General features: G+C 50.3%; 1 protein-coding gene across 1 annotated transcript in view; it reads left to right on the top strand.

The window, feature by feature from the left end:
* Positions 1-5,283: 5,283 nt before the first annotated feature.
* Positions 5,284-27,639, top strand: part of nox5 (NADPH oxidase, EF-hand calcium binding domain 5) — a gene marked incomplete at both ends in the record, with an annotated part of 135,121 nt that continues 112,765 nt past the window's right edge. Inside the window, one exon of the mRNA XM_079251762.1 lies at positions 5,284-5,403. Within this exon, the coding sequence (XP_079107888.1) occupies positions 5,284-5,403 (120 nt within the window). The remainder of the gene's footprint in view (positions 5,404-27,639) is intronic.

The following is a 27,639-nucleotide window of genomic DNA, read 5'->3' on the forward strand; positions in this document are numbered from 1 at the left end:
AGGTTTGTGTTTATGTGGAGACGGCGTGTCAGCAGGATGTCAGATCCAGCTGACGTCCAGCCGGAGGAGCAGCAGGAGGACCAGGAGGAGGAGCAGCAGGAGGACCAGGAGAAGGAGCAGCAGGAGGACCAGGAGAAGGAGCAGCAGGAAGACCAGGAGGAGGACCAGGACGGGCCGCAGGAGGAGGACGAGCTCAAAAACAGACCCTCCGAGGACAGAAGCAGGTAAAAGTATCTCTTCTCGTTGCTTCGTGTCGTTTCTGAGCCAGAAGGCGCTCGTCGCCACGGCAACCTGTTTCTGTTGTTTCAGTGCTTCAGCTGCTGATGTTGTCGCCAGCGTCGGACATCAGAGCTGAAACACAACGTTTTGTCCTTATCAGCAGGTAAAGTGTGTTGTAGACGAAGAGGTCTGTAATTATAAACTGTATTCATAGTTTCCAAAGTAATTATCAAATACTACTAGACAAAACTGCGATATACCTCTCCTCTTCCAGGCGCTTTTATTTAAGACGTCTTTTTTACTCAACACTTATATTTGTCGTATTATTTCTGATCTTATATTACACAGCTGCGTCGTCGTGATGACAGTCTTTCCTCTGCTACTATTGGATGGGGAGTTTAGTGTTGGTGGATTTTTCCTTGGGCACGCTGAAACAGCACCTGCATTGTTAACAAAACAAGACTTGCTCATTCCAGACTGGTCATTCTACAGATCCCAGAATGTACCGGGGGGGTACATTCTCAACCCTCCTTAAGCGCTTTCAGGGTGGAATCAGGGATTCACCTAAACGTTTTTGCTTGCCAAAAATTGATCGGGGGACCATTACCTGGTAAAATCTTGTGTGCGTATGCTATACTGGGTTATATTATAATTAGTTAGTTTATTTAACTGGACTCTATTTCTCTTGTGTGTCTCCTGAGTCGAGCATCCAACGCTTGGAGTCTTTGGCAGTTTCCAGAGCCTTCTGGGTATCCCTTTCATGGTTTTTTCCTTCTGATAGTACATCACTAATTCTCACTAGTGGGTGTTGAGGTTGACTGCCTCTCATCTTAGCCAGGATCGCTCGCTCTCTCTCTCTCTCTCTCTCTCTCTCTCTCTCTCTCTTGTCCAACTCTGTTGGTACCCAATCTCTGGGGAGGTGATGTTAGCACTCCCATCTGACCCGGCGTCCAAGCTGCCCCTTGCCACAGCACTACCGTGTTGAATCTCCTCCCTCTCCAACTGTGACAACAGCTGTCGTTTGCAGATGTTGGAACACTGAACTACTGGTTGCTTTGATATCAGTGTAGACTATGGGTATCAAAGTGTCCAAATATCCTTCATGCATCCCTGCTCACTAGGGTGACTTGCATAGGAGCATCCAACAATGCCTTGTTCACATCCCATGTCCAGGGCCGTCTCGTTTGTGTTTTAGCAGCCCATTTGTAATTACTACACCCTGATCCCTTCATAAATATATATGTGTGTATATATGTGTGTGTATATATACACTATAATATCTTCATCTTCTGCCGCTTATCCGGGGTCGGGTCGCGGGGGCAGCAGCCTAAGCAGGGAAGCCCAGACTTCCCTCTCCCCAGCCACATTTACCAACTCTGCGGGGGGGGTCCCGAGGCGTTCCCAGGCCAGCCGAGAGATATAATCCCTCCAGCGTGTCCTGGGTCTTCCCCGGGGTCTCCTCCCAGAGGGACATGCCTGGAACACCTCACCAGGGAGGTCCAGGAGGCATCCTGACCAGATGCCCGAGCCACCTCAACTGGTTCCTCTCGATGCGGAGGAGCAGCTGCTCTACTCTGATCTCCTCCCGGATGACCGAGCTCCTCACCCTATCTCTAAGGGAGAGCCCGGCCACCCTGCGGAGGAAACCCATTTCAGCCGCCTGTATACGAGATCTCCTTCTTTCGGTCACGACCCACAGCTCATGACCATAGGTGAGGGTAGGAACGTAGATCGACGGGTAAATCGAGAGCTTCGCCTTCTGGCTCAGCTCCTTCTTCACCACGACAGACCGGCGCAGAGTCCGCATTACTGCAGACGCCACACCGATCCGTCTGTCGATCTCACGCTCCATCCTTCCCTCACTCGTGAACAAGACCCCGAGATATTTAAACTCCTCCACTTGAGGCAGGACCTGACTCCCGACCTGGAGAGGACAATCCACCCTATTCCGGCTGAGGACCATGGTCTCAGATTTGGAGGTGTTGATTCTCATCCCAGCCGCTTCACACTCGGCCGCGAATCGCTCAAGCGAGAGCTGGAGATCACGACCAGATGAAGCCAACAGAACCACGTCATCCGCAAAAAGCAGGGACCCAATCCTGAGGCCACCAAGCCGGATCCCCTCAACACCTCGGCTGCACCTAGAAATTCTGTCCATATAAGTTATGAACAGAATCGGTGATAAAGGGCAGCCTTGGCGGAGTCCAACCCTCACCGGAAACGAATCCGACTTACTACCGGCAATGCGGACCAAGCTCTGACACCTGTTGTACAGGGACCGGACAGCTCGCACAAGGGTGTCCGGTACCCCATACTGCCGGAGTACCCCCCACAGGAGCCCCCGGGGGACATAGTCGAACACCTTCTCCAGGTCCACAAAACACATGTAGACTGGTTGGACAAACTCCCATGCCCCCTCCAGGACCCCAAAGAGGGTATAGAGCTGGTCCACTGTTCTGCGACCAGGACGAAAACCACACTGCTCCTCCTCAATCCGGGATTCGACTATCCGGCGGACCCTCCTCTCCAGGACCCCTGAATAGACCTTACCAGGGAGGCTGAGGAGTGTGATTCCCCTGTAATTGGAACACACCCTCCGGTCCCCCTTCTTAAAAAGGGGGACCACCACCCCAGTCTGCCAATCCAGCAGTACTGCCCCCGATGTCCACGCGATGCTGCAGAGGCGTGTCAACCAGGACAGCCCCACAGCATCCAGAGCCTTAAGGAACTCCGGGCGGATCTCATCCACCCCCGGGGCCTTGCCGCCAAGGAGCTTTTCGACCACCTCAGCGACTTCAGCCCCAGAGATAGGAGAGTCCACCCCTGAGTCCACCAGCTCTGCCTCCTCATCGGAAGACGTGTTGGTAGGATTGAGGAGGTCTTCGAAGTATTCCTTCCACCGACCCACTACGTCCCGAGTTGAGGTCAGCAGCTCCCCACCTCCACTGTACACAGTGTTGATGGAGCACTGCTTCCCCCTCCTGAGCCGCCGGATGGTGGGCAGGAATCACCTCGAAGCCGTCCGGAAGTCTTTCTCCATGGCCTCGCCAAACTCCTCCCATGCCCGAGTTTTTCCTCGGCAACAGCCGAAGCCGCATGCCGCTTGGCCTGTCGGTACCCATCAGCTGCCTCCAGAGTCCCACAGGCCAAGAAGGCCCGATAGGACTCCTTCTTCAGCTTGACGGCATCCCTCACTGTTGGTGTCCACCAACGAGTCCTGGGATTACCGACAGGCACCAACGACCTTAAAGCCACAGCTCCGGCTGGCCGCCTCAGCAATAGAGGCACGGAACACAGCCCATTCGGACTCAATGTCCCCCGCCTCACTCGGGACATGGTTGAAGCTCTGCTGAAGGTGGGAGTTGAAGCTCGCTCTGACAGGGGACTCAGCCAGACGTTCCCAGCAGACCCTCACAACACGTTTGGGCCTGCCAGCTCTGACCGGCTTCCTCCCCCACCATCTGAGACAACTCACCACCAGGTGGTGATCAGTTGAAGCTCCGCCCCCCTCTTCACCCGGGTGTCCAAGGCATGTGGCCGCAGGTCCGACGATACGACTACAAAATCGATCATCAAACTGCGGCCCAGGGAGTCCTGATGCCAGGTGTACATATGGACACTCTTATGTTGGAACATGGTGTTCGTTATGGACAATCCATGACGAGCACAGAAGTCCAATAACAAAACACCATTTGGGTTCAGAGGGGGGGGGACCATGCCTCCCAATCACTCCCCTCCAGGTCTCACTGTCATTGCCCACGTGAGCATTGAAGTCCCCCAGCAGAACAATGGAGTCCCCTGAAGGAGCACCCTCCAGCACTCCCTCCAAGGACTCCAGAAAGGGTGGGTACTCTGAACTGCTGTTCGGTGCATAAGCACAGACAACAGTCAGAACCCGTCCCCCCACCCGGAGGGGGAGGGAAACTACCCTTTCATCCACCGGGGTAAACCCCAACATGCAGGCACCAAGCTGGGGGCTGATGAGAATGCCCACACCTGCTCGGCGCCTCTCACCATGAGCAACTCCAGAGTGGAAGAAAGTCCAGCCCCTTTCGAGGGTACTGGTTCCAGAGCCCAAGCCATGCGTCGAGGTGAGTCCAACTATATCTAGCCGGAACCGCTCAACCTCGCGCACAAGCTCAGGCTCCTTCCCCACCAGAGAGGTGACGTTCCACGTCCCTAGAGCCAGCTTCTGCAGCCGGGGATTGGACCACCAGGGTCCCCGCCCCTTGCTGCCGTGAGGACCCAGACATTCAACCACACGCAGGAGTAGTCGTACAAAAGAAAGTGCATTATTGGAGCCAGGGGATGGGTCGAATAAGACTTGGCTGGCCCTGAAGGTCGGATGGAAGCTGAAAAATCTACAATCCAAGAGGTAAGGTCAGAGGTCAGGCAATGGTCAGGATCTAGAAGCAAACAGGCAAGAGGGGAGATTGGAGAACCAGAGCCGGTTGGCAGTCTAGAAGCCAGTCAGAGAAGGCAGGATTTCAGGCAGGCAGGAAGCTGATAATCTGGCAGAGAAGGAGAGAATGAGGTTAGGTAGAGTGGAGACCAGGTGGAATCAGTAGGACTGCCTGTCAGAGTGCGTTATGTGTTATTACATAGTTTCTCCGTGTTTTTGGGTGTTGTTAATAACACCTACATGAGGCCGCTGGAACAGCTGCAGTCAGTAAACATGGAGGGAAGCGAGACGACAGCTGGACATCTGCAGCGTTAAGTAAACTTTGTAAGTGTAAAATAAAAAATGAAATGACATACGGAGGCCAGGATTAGCAACAGGACCTTGTCCTGAAACTGGATCAGAATGGCTCGGCTCTGTTAATGTTTTCCCTCTACCACATGTTTACCTCATGTTTTTCTTTCCAGTCTTCAAGGAAGGTGCGCTGCCCAGTGTCTGCTGCCTCAGTCTGCCTCATCCCGTACCAGTATGCATGTTTTTGTCTCATCTTGGACTGGACGCAAAATTTCTCCACTGAGATAAATAAAGTTCAATCTGTCAACGTTGTCCTAAAACTGGAACAAACTGGCCCTGTCTGGTCCCTGTGTTTCCTCCAGCCCTGTACCATGACTGTGGATGAAGACACTCGCTGGTTGGACTGGGTCACCAAACAGTTTGAGACCATCGCTGGGGATGACAAAGAGATCGACCTGGACGAGTTTAAAACAGCTCTGAAGGTCAAAGAGGTGAAAAATCAGTCAACTGTGACCTGATCACCATGTAACCAGACGATCATGTGACCCGATCACCATGTAACCAGACGATCATGTGACCCGACAGTCATGTGACCTGATCACCATGTAACCAGAGAATCATGTGACCCGACAGTCATGTGACCCGATCACCATGTAACCAGACGATCATGTGACCCGATCACCATGTAACCAGACAATCATGTGACCCGGCAGTCATGTGACCTGATCACCATGTAACCAGAGAATCATGTGACCCGACAGTCATGTGACCCGATCACCATGTAACCAGACGATCATGTGACCCGATCACCATGTAACCAGACGATCATGTGACCTGATCACCATGTAACCAGAGAATCATGTGACCCGACAGTCATGTGACCCGATCACCATGTAACCAGACGATCATGTGACCCAATCACCATGTAACCAGACAATCATGTGACCCGATCACCATGTAACCAGACGATCATGTGACCCGACTGTCATGTGACCTGGTCACCATGTAACCAGACGATCATGTGACCCGACTGTCATGTGACCTGGTCACCATGTAACCAGACGATCATGTGACCCAATCACCATGTAACCAGATAATCATGTGACCCGATCACCATGTAACCAGACGATCATGTGACCCGACTGTCATGTGACCTGGTCACCATGTAACCAGACGATCATGTGACCCGATCACCATGTAACCAGACGATCATGTGACCCAATCACCATGAACCAGACAATCATGTGACCCGATCACCATGTAACCAGATGATCATGTGACCCGATCACCATGTAACCAGACGATCATGTGACCCGACAGTCATGTGACCCAATCACCATGTAACCAGACGATCATGTGACCCGACAGTCATGTGACCCGGTCACCATGTAACCAGACGATCATGTGACCCGAACACCATGTAACCAGACGATCATGTGACCCGACAGTCATGTGACCCGCTCACCATGTAACCAGACGATCATGTGACCCGATCACCATGAACCAGACAATCATGTGACCCGATCACCATGTAACCAGATGATCATGTGACCCGATCACCATGAACCAGACAATCATGTGAACCGATCACCATGTAACCAGATGATCATGTGACCCGATCACCATGAACCAGACAATCATGTGAACCGATCACCATGTAACCAGATGATCATGTGACCCGATCACCATGTAACCAGACGATCATGTGACCCGGTCACCATGTAACCAGACAATCATGTGACCCGATCACCATGTAACCAGACGATCATGTGATCCGATCACCATGTAACCAGATGATCATGTGACCCTATCACCATGTAACCAGACGATCATGTGACCCGACAGTCATGTGACCCAATCACCATGTAACCAGACGACCATGTGACCCGGACACCATGTAACCAGACGATCATGTGACCCGATCACCATGTAACCAGACGATCATGTGACCCGACAGTCATGTGACCCTATCACCATGTAACCAGACGATCATGTGACCCGGACACCATGTAACCAGACGATCATTTGACCTGATCACCATGTAACCAGACGATCATGTGACCCGATCACCATGTAACCAGACGATCATGTGACCCGACAGTCATGTGACCCGATCACCATGTAACCAGACGATCATGTGACCCATCAGTCATGTGACCCGGACACCATGTAACCAGACGATCATGTGACCTGATCACCATGTAACCAGACGATCTTGTGACCCCACAGTCATGTGACCCGGTCATCATGTACCCAGACGATCATGTGACCCGATCACCATGTAACCAGACGATCATGTGACACAATCACCATGTAACCAGACGATCATGTGACCCGATCACCATGTAACCAGACGATCATGTGACCCGACAGTCATGCGACCCGATCACCATGTAACCAGACGATCATGTGACCCGATCACCATGTAACCAGATGATCATGTGACCCGACAGTCATGTGACCCGATCACCATGTAACCAAACGATCATGTGACCCGATCACCATGTAACCAGATGATCATGTGACCCTATCACCATGTAGGCAGACGATCATGTGACCCGACAGTCATGTGACCCAATCACCATGTAACCAGACGACCATGTGACCCGGACACCATGTAACCAGACAATCATGTGACCCGATCACCATGTAACCAGACGATCATGTGACCCGACAGTCATGTGACCCGCTCACCATGTAACCAGACGATCATGTGACCCGATCACCATGAACCAGACAATCATGTGACCCGATCACCATGTAACCAGATGATCATGTGACCCGATCACCATGAACCAGACAATCATGTGAACCGATCACCATGTAACCAGATGATCATGTGACCCGATCACCATGTAACCAGACGATCATGTGACCCGATCACCATGTAACCAGACGATCATGTGACCCGACAGTCATGTGACCCGATCACCATGTAACCAGACGATCTTGTGACCCCACAGTCATGTGACCCGGTCATCATGTACCCAGACGATCATGTGACCCGATCACCATGTAACCAGACGATCATGTGACCCGACAGTCATGCGACCCGATCACCATGTAACCAGACGATCATGTGACCCGATCACCATGTAACCAGACGATCATGTGACCCGGACACCATGTAACCAGACGATCATTTGACCTGATCACCATGTAACCAGACGATCATGTGACCCGATCACCATGTAACCAGACGATCATGTGACCCGACAGTCATGTGACCCGATCACCATGTAACCAGACGATCATGTGACCCATCAGTCATGTGACCCGGACACCATGTAACCAGACGATCATGTGACCTGATCACCATGTAACCAGACGATCTTGTGACCCCACAGTCATGTGACCCGGTCATCATGTACCCAGACGATCATGTGACCCGATCACCATGTAACCAGACGATCATGTGACACAATCACCATGTAACCAGACGATCATGTGACCCGATCACCATGTAACCAGACGATCATGTGACCCGACAGTCATGCGACCCGATCACCATGTAACCAGACGATCATGTGACCCGATCACCATGTAACCAGATGATCATGTGACCCGACAGTCATGTGACCCGATCACCATGTAACCAAACGATCATGTGACCCGATCACCATGTAACCAGACGATCATGTGACCCGTCAGTCATGTGACCCAATGACCATGTAACCAGACGATCATGTGACCTGACAGTCATGTGACCCGGACACCATGTAACCAGACGATCATGTGACCTGATCACCATGTAACCAGACGATCTTGTGACCCCACAGTCATGTGACCCGATCACCATGTAACCAGACGATCATGTGACCCGTCAGTCATGTGACCCAATCACCATGTAACCAGACGATCATGTGACACAATCACCATGTAACCAGACGATCATGTGAGCCAACAGTCATGTGACCCGGTAATCATGTAACCACAATCATGTGATCCGGTAACCATGTAACCAGACGATCATGTGACCCGGACACCATGTAACCAGACGATCATTTGACCCGATCACCATGTAACCAGACGATCATGTGACCCGATCACCATGTAACCAGACGATCATGTGACCCGACAGTCATGTGACCCGATCACCATGTAACCAGACGATCATGTGACCCATCAGTCATGTGACCCGGACACCATGTAACCAGACGATCATGTGACCTGATCACCATGTAACCAGACGATCTTGTGACCCCACAGTCATGTGACCCGGTCATCATGTACCCAGACGATCATGTGACCCGATCACCATGTAACCAGACGATCATGTGACACAATCACCATGTAACCAGACGATCATGTGACCCGATCACCATGTAACCAGACGATCATGTGACCCGACAGTCATGCGACCCGATCACCATGTAACCAGACGATCATGTGACCCGATCACCATGTAACCAGATGATCATGTGACCCGACAGTCATGTGACCCGATCACCATGTAACCAAACGATCATGTGACCCGATCACCATGTAACCAGACGATCATGTGACCCGTCAGTCATGTGACCCAATCACCATGTAACCAGACGATCATGTGACCTGACAGTCATGTGACCCGGACACCATGTAACCAGACGATCATGTGACACAATCACCATGTAACCAGACGATCATGTGACCCGATCACCATGTAACCAGACGATCATGTGACCCGACAGTCATGCGACCCGATCACCATGTAACCAGACGATCATGTGACCCGATCACCATGTAACCAGATGATCATGTGACCCGACAGTCATGTGACCCGATCACCATGTAACCAAACGATCATGTGACCCGATCACCATGTAACCAGATGATCATGTGACCCGACAGTCATGTGACCCGATCACCATGTAACCAAACGATCATGTGACCCGATCACCAAGTAACCAGACGATCATGTGACCTGACAGTCATGTGACCCGGACACCATGTAACCAGATGATCATGTGACCTGATCACTATATAACCAGACGATCATATGACCCGACAGTCATGTGACCCAGACACCATGTAACCAGACGATCATGTGACCTGATCACCACGTAACCAGACGATCATGTGACCCGGTCACCATGTAACCAGACGATCATTTGACCTGATCACCATGTAACCAGACGATCATATGACCCGACAGTCATGTGACCCAGACACCATGTAACCAGACGATCATGTGACCTGATCACCATGTAACCAGACGATCATGTGACCTGATCACCATGTAACCAGACGATCATGTGACCTGATCACCATGTAACCAGATGATCATGTAACCCGATCACCATGTAACCAGACGATCATGTGACCCGATCACCATGTAACCAGACGATCATGGACCCGACAGTCATGTGACCCAATCACCACGTAACCAGATGATCATGTGACCCGATCTCCATGTATCCAGACGATCATGTAACCCAATCACCATGTAACCAAACGATCATGTGAGCCAACAGTCATGTGACCCGGTAATCATGTAACCACAATCATGTCATCCGGTAACCATGTAACCAGACGATCATGTGACCCGACAGTCATGCGACCCGGTAATCATGTAACCAGGCGATCATGTGACCTGATCACCATGTAACCAGACAATCATGTGATCCGAGAGTCATGTGACCCGGTAACCATGTAACCAGACGATCATTTGACCTGATCACCATGTAACCAGACAATCATGTGACCCGACAGTCATGTGACCCGATCACCATGTAACCAGACGATCATGTGACCCATCAGTCATGTGACCCGATCACCATGTAACCAGACGATCATGTGACCCGACAGTCATGTGACCCAATCACCATGTAACCAGACGATCATGTGACCCGACAGTCATGTGACCCGCTCACCATGTAACCAGACGATCATGTGACCCGATCACCATGAACCAGACAATCATGTGACCCGATCACCATGTAACCAGATGATCATGTGACCCGATCACCATGAACCAGACAATCATGTGAACCGATCACCATGTAACCAGATGATCATGTGACCCGATCACCATGTAACCAGACGATCATGTGACCCGGTCACCATGTAACCAGACAATCATGTGACCCGATCACCATGTAACCAGACGATCATGTGATCCGATCACCATGTAACCAGATGATCATGTGACCCGATCACCATGTAACCAGACGATCATGTGACCCGACAGTCATGTGACCCAATCACCATGTAACCAGACGACCATGTGACCCGGACACCATGTAACCAGACGATCATGTGACCCGGACACCATGTAACCAGACGATCATGTGACCCGACAGTCATGTGACCCTATCACCATGTAACCAGACGATCATGTGACCCGGACACCATGTAACCAGACGATCATTTGACCTGATCACCATGTAACCAGACGATCATGTGACCCGATCACCATGTAACCAGACGATCATGTGACCCGACAGTCATGTGACCCGATCACCATGTAACCAGACGATCATGTGACCCATCAGTCATGTGACCCGGACACCATGTAACCAGACGATCATGTGACCTGATCACCATGTAACCAGACGATCTTGTGACCCCACAGTCATGTGACCCGGTCATCATGTACCCAGACGATCATGTGACCCGATCACCATGTAACCAGACGATCATGTGACACAATCACCATGTAACCAGACGATCATGTGACCCGATCACCATGTAACCAGACGATCATGTGACCCGACAGTCATGCGACCCGATCACCATGTAACCAGACGATCATGTGACCCGATCACCATGTAACCAGATGATCATGTGACCCGACAGTCATGTGACCCGATCACCATGTAACCAAACGATCATGTGACCCGATCACCATGTAACCAGATGATCATGTGACCCTATCACCATGTAGGCAGACGATCATGTGACCCGACAGTCATGTGACCCAATCACCATGTAACCAGACGACCATGTGACCCGGACACCATGTAACCAGACAATCATGTGACCCGATCACCATGTAACCAGACGATCATGTGACCCGACAGTCATGTGACCCGCTCACCATGTAACCAGACGATCATGTTACCCGATCACCATGAACCAGACAATCATGTGATGTGACCCGATCACCATGTAACCAGATGATCATGTGACCCGATCACCATGAACCAGACAATCATGTGAACCGATCACCATGTAACCAGATGATCATGTGACCCGATCACCATGTAACCAGACGATCATGTGACCCGATCACCATGTAACCAGACGATCATGTGACCTGATCACCATGTAACCAGACGATCTTGTGACCCCACAGTCATGTGACCCGGTCATCATGTACCCAGACGATCATGTGACCCGATCACCATGTAACCAGACGATCATGTGACACAATCACCATGTAACCAGACGATCATGTGACCCGATCACCATGTAACCAGACGATCATGTGACCCGACAGTCATGCGACCCGATCACCATGTAACCAGACGATCATGTGACCCGATCACCATGTAACCAGATGATCATGTGACCCGACAGTCATGTGACCCGATCACCATGTAACCAAACGATCATGTGACCCGATCACCATGTAACCAGACGATCATGTGACCCGTCAGTCATGTGACCCAATGACCATGTAACCAGACGATCATGTGACCTGACAGTCATGTGACCCGGACACCATGTAACCAGACGATCATGTGACCTGATCACCATGTAACCAGACGATCTTGTGACCCCACAGTCATGTGACCCGATCACCATGTAACCAGACGATCATGTGACCCGTCAGTCATGTGACCCAATCACCATGTAACCAGACGATCATGTGACACAATCACCATGTAACCAGACGATCATGTGAGCCAACAGTCATGTGACCCGGTAATCATGTAACCACAATCATGTGATCCGGTAACCATGTAACCAGACGATCATGTGACCCGGACACCATGTAACCAGACGATCATTTGACCCGATCACCATGTAACCAGACGATCATGTGACCCGATCACCATGTAACCAGACGATCATGTGACCCGACAGTCATGTGACCCGATCACCATGTAACCAGACGATCATGTGACCCATCAGTCATGTGACCCGGACACCATGTAACCAGACGATCATGTGACCTGATCACCATGTAACCAGACGATCTTGTGACCCCACAGTCATGTGACCCGGTCATCATGTACCCAGACGATCATGTGACCCGATCACCATGTAACCAGACGATCATGTGACACAATCACCATGTAACCAGACGATCATGTGACCCGATCACCATGTAACCAGACGATCATGTGACCCGACAGTCATGCGACCCGATCACCATGTAACCAGACGATCATGTGACCCGATCACCATGTAACCAGATGATCATGTGACCCGACAGTCATGTGACCCGATCACCATGTAACCAAACGATCATGTGACCCGATCACCATGTAACCAGACGATCATGTGACCCGTCAGTCATGTGACCCAATCACCATGTAACCAGACGATCATGTGACCTGACAGTCATGTGACCCGGACACCATGTAACCAGACGATCATGTGACACAATCACCATGTAACCAGACGATCATGTGACCCGATCACCATGTAACCAGACGATCATGTGACCCGACAGTCATGCGACCCGATCACCATGTAACCAGACGATCATGTGACCCGATCACCATGTAACCAGATGATCATGTGACCCGACAGTCATGTGACCCGATCACCATGTAACCAAACGATCATGTGACCCGATCACCATGTAACCAGATGATCATGTGACCCGACAGTCATGTGACCCGATCACCATGTAACCAAACGATCATGTGACCCGATCACCAAGTAACCAGACGATCATGTGACCTGACAGTCATGTGACCCGGACACCATGTAACCAGATGATCATGTGACCTGATCACTATATAACCAGACGATCATATGACCCGACAGTCATGTGACCCAGACACCATGTAACCAGACGATCATGTGACCTGATCACCACGTAACCAGACGATCATGTGACCCGGTCACCATGTAACCAGACGATCATTTGACCTGATCACCATGTAACCAGACGATCATATGACCCGACAGTCATGTGACCCAGACACCATGTAACCAGACGATCATGTGACCTGATCACCATGTAACCAGACGATCATGTGACCTGATCACCATGTAACCAGACGATCATGTGACCTGATCACCATGTAACCAGATGATCATGTAACCCGATCACCATGTAACCAGACGATCATGTGACCCGATCACCATGTAACCAGACGATCATGGACCCGACAGTCATGTGACCCAATCACCACGTAACCAGATGATCATGTGACCCGATCTCCATGTATCCAGACGATCATGTAACCCAATCACCATGTAACCAAACGATCATGTGAGCCAACAGTCATGTGACCCGGTAATCATGTAACCACAATCATGTCATCCGGTAACCATGTAACCAGACGATCATGTGACCCGACAGTCATGCGACCCGGTAATCATGTAACCAGGCGATCATGTGACCTGATCACCATGTAACCAGACAATCATGTGATCCGAGAGTCATGTGACCCGGTAACCATGTAACCAGACGATCATTTGACCTGATCACCATGTAACCAGACAATCATGTGACCCGACAGTCATGTGACCCGATCACCATGTAACCAGACGATCATGTGACCCATCAGTCATGTGACCCGATCACCATGTAACCAGACGATCATGTGACCCGACAGTCATGTGACCCAATCACCATGTAACCAGACGATCATGTGACCCGACAGTCATGTGACCCGCTCACCATGTAACCAGACGATCATGTGACCCGATCACCATGAACCAGACAATCATGTGACCCGATCACCATGTAACCAGATGATCATGTGACCCGATCACCATGAACCAGACAATCATGTGAACCGATCACCATGTAACCAGATGATCATGTGACCCGATCACCATGTAACCAGACGATCATGTGACCCGGTCACCATGTAACCAGACAATCATGTGACCCGATCACCATGTAACCAGACGATCATGTGATCCGATCACCATGTAACCAGATGATCATGTGACCCGATCACCATGTAACCAGACGATCATGTGACCCGACAGTCATGTGACCCAATCACCATGTAACCAGACGACCATGTGACCCGGACACCATGTAACCAGACGATCATGTGACCCGGACACCATGTAACCAGACGATCATGTGACCCGACAGTCATGTGACCCTATCACCATGTAACCAGACGATCATGTGACCCGGACACCATGTAACCAGACGATCATTTGACCTGATCACCATGTAACCAGACGATCATGTGACCCGATCACCATGTAACCAGACGATCATGTGACCCGACAGTCATGTGACCCGATCACCATGTAACCAGACGATCATGTGACCCATCAGTCATGTGACCCGGACACCATGTAACCAGACGATCATGTGACCTGATCACCATGTAACCAGACGATCTTGTGACCCCACAGTCATGTGACCCGGTCATCATGTACCCAGACGATCATGTGACCCGATCACCATGTAACCAGACGATCATGTGACACAATCACCATGTAACCAGACGATCATGTGACCCGATCACCATGTAACCAGACGATCATGTGACCCGACAGTCATGCGACCCGATCACCATGTAACCAGACGATCATGTGACCCGATCACCATGTAACCAGATGATCATGTGACCCGACAGTCATGTGACCCGATCACCATGTAACCAAACGATCATGTGACCCGATCACCATGTAACCAGATGATCATGTGACCCTATCACCATGTAGGCAGACGATCATGTGACCCGACAGTCATGTGACCCAATCACCATGTAACCAGACGACCATGTGACCCGGACACCATGTAACCAGACAATCATGTGACCCGATCACCATGTAACCAGACGATCATGTGACCCGACAGTCATGTGACCCGCTCACCATGTAACCAGACGATCATGTGACCCGATCACCATGAACCAGACAATCATGTGACCCGATCACCATGTAACCAGATGATCATGTGACCCGATCACCATGAACCAGACAATCATGTGAACCGATCACCATGTAACCAGATGATCATGTGACCCGATCACCATGTAACCAGACGATCATGTGACCCGATCACCATGTAACCAGACGATCATGTGACCCGACAGTCATGTGACCCGATCACCATGTAACCAGACGATCTTGTGACCCCACAGTCATGTGACCCGGTCATCATGTACCCAGACGATCATGTGACCCGATCACCATGTAACCAGACGATCATGTGACCCGACAGTCATGTGACCCAATCACCACGTAACCAAATGATCATGTGTCCCGATCTCCATGTATCCAGATGATCATGTGACCCAATCACCATGTAACCAAACGATCATGTGAGCCAACAGTCATGTGACCCGGTAATCATGTAACCACAATCATGTGATCCGGTAACCATGTAACCAGACGATCATGTGACCCGGACACCATGTAACCAGACGATCATTTGACCCGATCACCATGTAACCAGACGATCATGTGACCCGATCACCATGTAACCAGACGATCATGTGACCCATCAGTCATGTGACCCGGACACCATGTAACCAGACGATCATGTGACCTGATCACCATGTAACCAGACGATCTTGTGACCCCACAGTCATGTGACCCGGTCATCATGTACCCAGACGATCATGTGACCCGATCACCATGTAACCAGACGATCATGTGACACAATCACCATGTAACCAGACGATCATGTGACCCGATCACCATGTAACCAGACGATCATGTGACCCGACAGTCATGCGACCCGATCACCATGTAACCAGACGATCATGTGACCCGATCACCATGTAACCAGATGATCATGTGACCCGACAGTCATGTGACCCGATCACCATGTAACCAAACGATCATGTGACCCGATCACCATGTAACCAGACGATCATGTGACACAATCACCATGTAACCAGACGATCATGTGACCCGATCACCATGTAACCAGACATGTGACCCGATCACCATGTAACCAGACGATCATGTGACCCGATCACCATGTAACCAGATGATCATGTGACCCGACAGTCATGTGACCCGATCACCATGTAACCAAACGATCATGTGACCCGATCACCATGTAACCAGACGATCATGTGACCCGTCAGTCATGTGAACCAATCACCACGTAACCAGACGATCATGTGACCTGACAGTCATGTGACCCGGACACCATGTAACCAGACGATCATGTGACCCGATCACCATGTAACCAGATGATCATGTGACCCGACAGTCATGTGACCCGATCACCATGTAACCAAACGATCATGTGACCCGATCACCATGTAACCAGACGATCATGTGACCCGTCAGTCATGTGACCCAATCACCATGTAACCAGACGATCATGTGACCTGACAGTCATGTGACCCGGACACCATGTAACCAGACGATCATGTGACCCGATCACCATGTAACCAGACGATCATGTGACCCGACAGTCATGTGACCCGATCACCATGTAACCAGACGATCTTGTGACCCCACAGTCATGTGACCCGGTCATCATGTACCCAGACGATCATGTGACCCGATCACCATGTAACCAGACGATCATGTGACCCGACAGTCATGTGACCCAATCACCACGTCACCAAATGATCATGTGACCCGATCTCCATGTATCCAGATGATCATGTGACCCAATCACCATGTAACCAAACGATCATGTGAGCCAACAGTCATGTGACCCGGTAATCATGTAACCACAATCATGTGATCCGGTAACCATGTAACCAGACGATCATGTGACCCGGACACCATGTAACCAGACGATCATTTGACCCGATCACCATGTAACCAGACGATCATGTGACCCGATCACCATGTAACCAGACGATCATGTGACCCGACAGTCATGTGACCCGATCACCATGTAACCAGACGATCATGTGACCCATCAGTCATGTGACCCGGACACCATGTAACCAGACGATCATGTGACCTGATCACCATGTAACCAGACGATCATGTGACCCGGACACCATGTAACCAGACGATCATTTGACCCGATCACCATGTAACCAGACGATCATGTGACCCGATCACCATGTAACCAGACGATCATGTGACCCGACAGTCATGTGACCCGATCACCATGTAACCAGACGATCATGTGACCCATCAGTCATGTGACCCGGACACCATGTAACCAGACGATCATGTGACCTGATCACCATGTAACCAGACGATCTTGTGACCCCACAGTCATGTGACCCGGTCATCATGTACCCAGACGATCATGTGACCCGATCACCATGTAACCAGACGATCATGTGACACAATCACCATGTAACCAGACGATCATGTGACCCGATCACCATGTAACCAGACGATCATGTGACCCGACAGTCATGCGACCCGATCACCATGTAACCAGACGATCATGTGACCCGATCACCATGTAACCAGATGATCATGTGACCCGACAGTCATGTGACCCGATCACCATGTAACCAAACGATCATGTGACCCGATCACCATGTAACCAGACGATCATGTGACCCGTCAGTCATGTGACCCAATCACCATGTAACCAGACGATCATGTGACCTGACAGTCATGTGACCCGGACACCATGTAACCAGACGATCATGTGACCTGATCACCATGTAACCAGACGATCTTGTGACCCCACAGTCATGTGACCCGGTCATCATGTACCCAGACGATCATGTGACCCGATCACCATGTAACCAGACGATCATGTGACACAATCACCATGTAACCAGACGATCATGTGATCCGATCACCATGTAACCAGACGATCATGTGACCCGACAGTCATGCGACCCGATCACCATGTAACCAGACGATCATGTGACCCGATCACCATGTAACCAGATGATCATGTGACCCGACAGTCATGTGACCCGATCACCATGTAACCAAACGATCATGTGACCCGATCACCAAGTAACCAGACGATCATGTGACCCGTCAGTCATGTGACCCTATCACCATGTAACCAGACGATCATGTGACCTGACAGTCATGTGACCCGGACACCATGTAACCAGATGATCATGTGACCTGATCACTATATAACCAGACGATCATATGACCCGACAGTCATGTGACCCAGACACCATGTAACCAGACGATCATGTGACCTGATCACCATGTAACCAGACGATCATGTGACCTGATCACCATGTAACCAGATGATCATGTAACCCGATCACCATGTAACCAGACGATCATGTGACCCGATCACCATGTAACCAGACGATCATGGACCCGACAGTCATGTGACCCGGTAATCATGTAACCACAATCATGTCATCCGGTAACCATGTAACCAGACGATCATGTGACCCGACAGTCATGTGACCCGGTAATCATGTAACCAGACGATCATGTGACCTGATCACCATGTAACCAGACAATCATGTGATCCGAGAGTCATGTGACCCGGTAACCATGTAACCAGACGATCATTTGACCTGATCACCATGTAACCAGACGATCATTTGACCCGATCACCATGTAACCAGACAATCATGTGACCCGACAGTCATGTGACCCGATCACCATGTAACCAGACGATCATGTGACCCATCAGTCATGTGACCCGGACACCATGTAACCAGACGATCATTTGACCTGATCACCATGTAACCAGACGATCATATGACCCGACAGTCATGTGACCCAGACACCATGTAACCAGATGATCATGTGACCTGATCACCATGTAACCAGACAATCATGTGACCCAACAGTCATGTGACCCGGTCAGCATGTAACCAGACGATCATTTGACCTGATCACCATATAACCAGACGATTATATGACCCGACAGTCATATGACCCAGACACCATGTAACCAGACGATCATGTGACCCGGTCACCATGTAACCAGACGATCATGTGACTTGGTCACAATGTAACCAGACGATCATGTGACCTGATTACCATGAAACCAGACGATCATGTGACCCGGTCACCATGTAACCGGACGATCATGTGACCTGATCACCATGTAACCAGACGATCATGTGACCCGACAGTCATGTGACCCGGTCACCATGTAACCAGACGATCATGTGACCCGATCACCATGTAACCAGACGATCATGTGACCCGACAGTCATGTGACCCGCTCACCATGTAACCAGACGATCATGTGACCCGATCACCATGAACCAGACAATCATGTGACCCGATCACCATGTAACCAGATGATCATGTGACCCAATCACCATGAACCAGACAATCATGTGAACCGATCACCATGTAACCAGATGATCATGTGACCCAATCACCATGTAACCAGATGATCATGTGACCCGATCACCATGTAACCAGACGATCATGTGACCCGATCACAATGTAACCAGACGATCATGTGACCCGATCACCATGTAACCAGACGATCATGTGACCCGGTCACCATGTAACCAGACAATCATGTGACCCGATCACCATGTAACCAGACGATCATGTGATCCGATCACCATGTAACCAGATGATCATGTGACCCTATCACCATGTAACCAGACGATCATGTGACCCGACAGTCATGTGACCCAATCACCATGTAACCAGACGATCATGTGACCCGATCACCATGTAACCAGACGATCATGTGACCCGTCAGTCATGTGAACCAATCACCACGTAACCAGACGATCATGTGACCTGACAGTCATGTGACCCGGACACCATGTAACCAGACGATCATGTGACCCGATCACCATGTAACCAGATGATCATGTGACCCGACAGTCATGTGACCCGATCACCATGTAACCAAACGATCATGTGACCCGATCACCATGTAACCAGACGATCATGTGACCCGTCAGTCATGTGACCCAATCACCATGTAACCAGACGATCATGTGACCTGACAGTCATGTGACTCGGACACCATGTAACCAGACGATCATGTGACCCGATCACCATGTAACCAGACGATCATGTGACCCGATCACCATGTAACCAGACGATCATGTGACCCGACAGTCATGTGACCCGATCACCATGTAACCAGACGATCTTGTGACCCCACAGTCATGTGACCCGGTCATCATGTACCCAGACGATCATGTGACCCGATCACCATGTAACCAGACGATCATGTGACCCGACAGTCATGTGACCCAATCACCACGTAACCAAATGATCATGTGACCCGATCTCCATGTATCCAGATGATCATGTGACCCAATCACCATGTAACCAAACGATCATGTGAGCCAACAGTCATGTGACCCGGTAATCATGTAACCACAATCATGTGATCCGGTAACCATGTAACCAGACGATCATGTGACCCGGACACCATGTAACCAGACGATCATGTGACCCGATCACCATGTAACCAGACGATCATGTGACCCGACAGTCATGTGACCCAATCACCATGTAACCAGACGATCATGTGACCCGACAGTCATGTGACCCGGTCACCATGTAACCAGACGATCATGTGACCCGAACACCATGTAACCAGACGATCATGTGACCCGACAGTCATGTGACCCGCTCACCATGTAACCAGACGATCATGTGACCCGATCACCATGAACCAGACAATCATGTGACCCGATCACCATGTAACCAGATGATCATGTGACCCGATCACCATGAACCAGACAATCATGTGACCCGATCACCATGTAACCAGATGATCATGTGACCCAATCACCATGAACCAGACAATCATGTGAACCGATCACCATGTAACCAGATGATCATGTGACCCAATCACCATGTAACCAGATGATCATGTGACCCGATCACCATGTAACCAGACGATCATGTGACCCGATCACAATGTAACCAGACGATCATGTGACCCGATCACCATGTAACCAGACGATCATGTGACCCGGTCACCATGTAACCAGACAATCATGTGACCCGATCACCATGTAACCAGACGATCATGTGATCCGATCACCATGTAACCAGATGATCATGTGACCCTATCACCATGTAACCAGACGATCATGTGACCCGACAGTCATGTGACCCAATCACCATGTAACCAGACGATCATGTGACCCGATCACCATGTAACCAGACGATCATGTGACCCGTCAGTCATGTGAACCAATCACCACGTAACCAGACGATCATGTGACCTGACAGTCATGTGACCCGGACACCATGTAACCAGACGATCATGTGACCCGATCACCATGTAACCAGATGATCATGTGACCCGACAGTCATGTGACCCGATCACCATGTAACCAAACGATCATGTGACCCGATCACCATGTAACCAGACGATCATGTGACCCGTCAGTCATGTGACCCAATCACCATGTAACCAGACGATCATGTGACCTGACAGTCATGTGACCCGGACACCATGTAACCAGACGATCATGTGACCCGATCACCATGTAACCAGACGATCATGTGACCCGATCACCATGTAACCAGACGATCATGTGACCCGACAGTCATGTGACCCGATCACCATGTAACCAGACGATCTTGTGACCCCACAGTCATGTGACCCGGTCATCATGTACCCAGACGATCATGTGACCCGATCACCATGTAACCAGACGATCATGTGACCCGACAGTCATGTGACCCAATCACCATGTACCCAGACGATCATGTGACCCGACAGTCATGTGACCCGGTCACCATGTAACCAGACGATCATGTGACCCGAACACCATGTAACCAGACGATCATGTGACCCGACAGTCATGTGACCCGCTCACCATGTAACCAGACGATCATGTGACCCGATCACCATGAACCAGACAATCATGTGACCCGATCACCATGTAACCAGATGATCATGTGACCCGATCACCATGAACCAGACAATCATGTGAACCGATCACCATGTAACCAGATGATCATGTGACCCGATCACCATGAACCAGACAATCATGTGAACCGATCACCATGTAACCAGATGATCATGTGACCCGATCACCATGTAACCAGACGATCATGTGACCCGGTCACCATGTAACCAGACAATCATGTGACCCGATCACCATGTAACCAGACGATCATGTGATCCGATCACCATGTAACCAGATGATCATGTGACCCTATCACCATGTAACCAGACGATCATGTGACCCGACAGTCATGTGACCCAATCACCATGTAACCAGACGACCATGTGACCCGGACACCATGTAACCAGACGATCATGTGACCCGATCACCATGTAACCAGACGATCATGTGACCCGACAGTCATGTGACCCTATCACCATGTAACCAGACGATCATGTGACCCGGACACCATGTAACCAGACGATCATTTGACCTGATCACCATGTAACCAGACGATCATGTGACCCGATCACCATGTAACCAGACGATCATGTGACCCGACAGTCATGTGACCCGATCACTATGTAACCAGACGATCATGTGACCCATCAGTCATGTGACCCGGACACCATGTAACCAGACGATCATGTGACCTGATCACCATGTAACCAGACGATCTTGTGACCCCACAGTCATGTGACCCGGTCATCATGTACCCAGACGATCATGTGACCCGATCACCATGTAACCAGACGATCATGTGACACAATCACCATGTAACCAGACGATCATGTGACCCGATCACCATGTAACCAGACGATCATGTGACCCGACAGTCATGCGACCCGATCACCATGTAACCAGACGATCATGTGACCCGATCACCATGTAACCAGATGATCATGTGACCCGACAGTCATGTGACCCGATCACCATGTAACCAAACGATCATGTGACCCGATCACCATGTAACCAGATGATCATGTGACCCTATCACCATGTAGGCAGACGATCATGTGACCCGACAGTCATGTGACCCAATCACCATGTAACCAGACGACCATGTGACCCGGACACCATGTAACCAGACAATCATGTGACCCGATCACCATGTAACCAGACGATCATGTGACCCGACAGTCATGTGACCCGCTCACCATGTAACCAGACGATCATGTGACCCGATCACCATGAACCAGACAATCATGTGACCCGATCACCATGTAACCAGATGATCATGTGACCCGATCACCATGAACCAGACAATCATGTGAACCGATCACCATGTAACCAGATGATCATGTGACCCGATCACCATGTAACCAGACGATCATGTGACCCGATCACCATGTAACCAGACGATCATGTGACCCGACAGTCATGTGACCCGATCACCATGTAACCAGACGATCTTGTGACCCCACAGTCATGTGACCCGGTCATCATGTACCCAGACGATCATGTGACCCGATCACCATGTAACCAGACGATCATGTGACCCGACAGTCATGTGACCCAATCACCACGTAACTAAATGATCATGTGACCCGATCTCCATGTATCCAGATGATCATGTGACCCGATCACCATGTAACCAGACGATCATGTGACCCGACAGTCATGCGACCCGATCACCATGTAACCAGACGATCATGTGACCCGATCACCATGTAACCAGACGATCATGTGACCCGGACACCATGTAACCAGACGATCATTTGACCTGATCACCATGTAACCAGACGATCATGTGACCCGATCACCATGTAACCAGACGATCATGTGACCCGACAGTCATGTGACCCGATCACCATGTAACCAGACGATCATGTGACCCATCAGTCATGTGACCCGGACACCATGTAACCAGACGATCATGTGACCTGATCACCATGTAACCAGACGATCTTGTGACCCCACAGTCATGTGACCCGGTCATCATGTACCCAGACGATCATGTGACCCGATCACCATGTAAGCAGACGATCATGTGACACAATCACCATGTAACCAGACGATCATGTGACCCGATCACCATGTAACCAGACGATCATGTGACCCGACAGTCATGCGACCCGATCACCATGTAACCAGACGATCATGTGACCCGATCACCATGTAACCAGATGATCATGTGACCCGACAGTCATGTGACCCGATCACCATGTAACCAAACGATCATGTGACCCGATCACCATGTAACCAGACGATCATGTGACCCGTCAGTCATGTGACCCAATGACCATGTAACCAGACGATCATGTGACCTGACAGTCATGTGACCCGGACACCATGTAACCAGACGATCATGTGACCTGATCACCATGTAACCAGACGATCTTGTGACCCCACAGTCATGTGACCCGATCACCATGTAACCAGACGATCATGTGACCCGTCAGTCATGTGACCCAATCACCATGTAACCAGACGATCATGTGACACAATCACCATGTAACCAGACGATCATGTGAGCCAACAGTCATGTGACCCGGTAATCATGTAACCACAATCATGTGATCCGGTAACCATGTAACCAGACGATCATGTGACCCGGACACCATGTAACCAGACGATCATTTGACCCGATCACCATGTAACCAGACGATCATGTGACCCGATCACCATGTAACCAGACGATCATGTGACCCGACAGTCATGTGACCCGATCACCATGTAACCAGACGATCATGTGACCCATCAGTCATGTGACCCGGACACCATGTAACCAGACGATCATGTGACCTGATCACCATGTAACCAGACGATCTTGTGACCCCACAGTCATGTGACCCGGTCATCATGTACCCAGACGATCATGTGACCCGATCACCATGTAACCAGACGATCATGTGACCCGATCACCATGTAACCAGACGATCATGTGACCCGACAGTCATGCGACCCGATCACCATGTAACCAGACGATCATGTGACCCGATCACCATGTAACCAGATGATCATGTGACCCGACAGTCATGTGACCCGATCACCATGTAACCAAACGATCATGTGACCCGATCACCATGTAACCAGACGATCATGTGACCCGTCAGTCATGTGACCCAATCACCATGTAACCAGACGATCATGTGACCTGACAGTCATGTGACCCGGACACCATGTAACCAGACGATCATGTGACACAATCACCATGTAACCAGACGATCATGTGACCCGATCACCATGTAACCAGACGATCATGTGACCCGACAGTCATGCGACCCGATCACCATGTAACCAGACGATCATGTGACCCGATCACCATGTAACCAGATGATCATGTGACCCGACAGTCATGTGACCCGATCACCATGTAACCAAACGATCATGTGACCCGATCACCATGTAACCAGATGATCATGTGACCCGACAGTCATGTGACCCGATCACCATGTAACCAAACGATCATGTGACCCGATCACCAAGTAACCAGACGATCATGTGACCTGACAGTCATGTGACCCGGACACCATGTAACCAGATGATCATGTGACCTGATCACTATATAACCAGACGATCATATGACCCGACAGTCATGTGACCCAGACACCATGTAACCAGACGATCATGTGACCTGATCACCACGTAACCAGACGATCATGTGACCCGGTCACCATGTAACCAGACGATCATTTGACCTGATCACCATGTAACCAGACGATCATATGACCCGACAGTCATGTGACCCAGACACCATGTAACCAGACGATCATGTGACCTGATCACCATGTAACCAGACGATCATGTGACCTGATCACCATGTAACCAGACGATCATGTGACCTGATCACCATGTAACCAGATGATCATGTAACCCGATCACCATGTAACCAGACGATCATGTGACCCGATCACCATGTAACCAGACGATCATGGACCCGACAGTCATGTGACCCAATCACCACGTAACCAGATGATCATGTGACCCGATCTCCATGTATCCAGACGATCATGTAACCCAATCACCATGTAACCAAACGATCATGTGAGCCAACAGTCATGTGACCCGGTAATCATGTAACCACAATCATGTCATCCGGTAACCATGTAACCAGACGATCATGTGACCCGACAGTCATGCGACCCGGTAATCATGTAACCAGGCGATCATGTGACCTGATCACCATGTAACCAGACAATCATGTGATCCGAGAGTCATGTGACCCGGTAACCATGTAACCAGACGATCATTTGACCTGATCACCATGTAACCAGACAATCATGTGACCCGACAGTCATGTGACCCGATCACCATGTAACCAGACGATCATGTGACCCATCAGTCATGTGACCCGATCACCATGTAACCAGACGATCATGTGACCCGACAGTCATGTGACCCAATCACCATGTAACCAGACGATCATGTGACCCGACAGTCATGTGACCCGCTCACCATGTAACCAGACGATCATGTGACCCGATCACCATGTAACCAGACGATCATGTGACCCGTCAGTCATGTGACCCAATGACCATGTAACCAGACGATCATGTGACCTGACAGTCATGTGACCCGGACACCATGTAACCAGACGATCATGTGACCTGATCACCATGTAACCAGACGATCTTGTGACCCCACAGTCATGTGACCCGATCACCATGTAACCAGACGATCATGTGACCCGTCAGTCATGTGACCCAATCACCATGTAACCAGACGATCATGTGACACAATCACCATGTAACCAGACGATCATGTGAGCCAACAGTCATGTGACCCGGTAATCATGTAACCACAATCATGTGATCCGGTAACCATGTAACCAGACGATCATGTGACCCGGACACCATGTAACCAGACGATCATTTGACCCGATCACCATGTAACCAGACGATCATGTGACCCGACAGTCATGTGACCCGATCACCATGTAACCAGACG

The sequence above is a fragment of the Telmatherina bonti genome, assembly GCF_933228915.1.
Source record: "Telmatherina bonti genome assembly, chromosome: 2".
Classification (NCBI taxonomy): Eukaryota; Metazoa; Chordata; class Actinopteri; order Atheriniformes; family Telmatherinidae; genus Telmatherina; species Telmatherina bonti.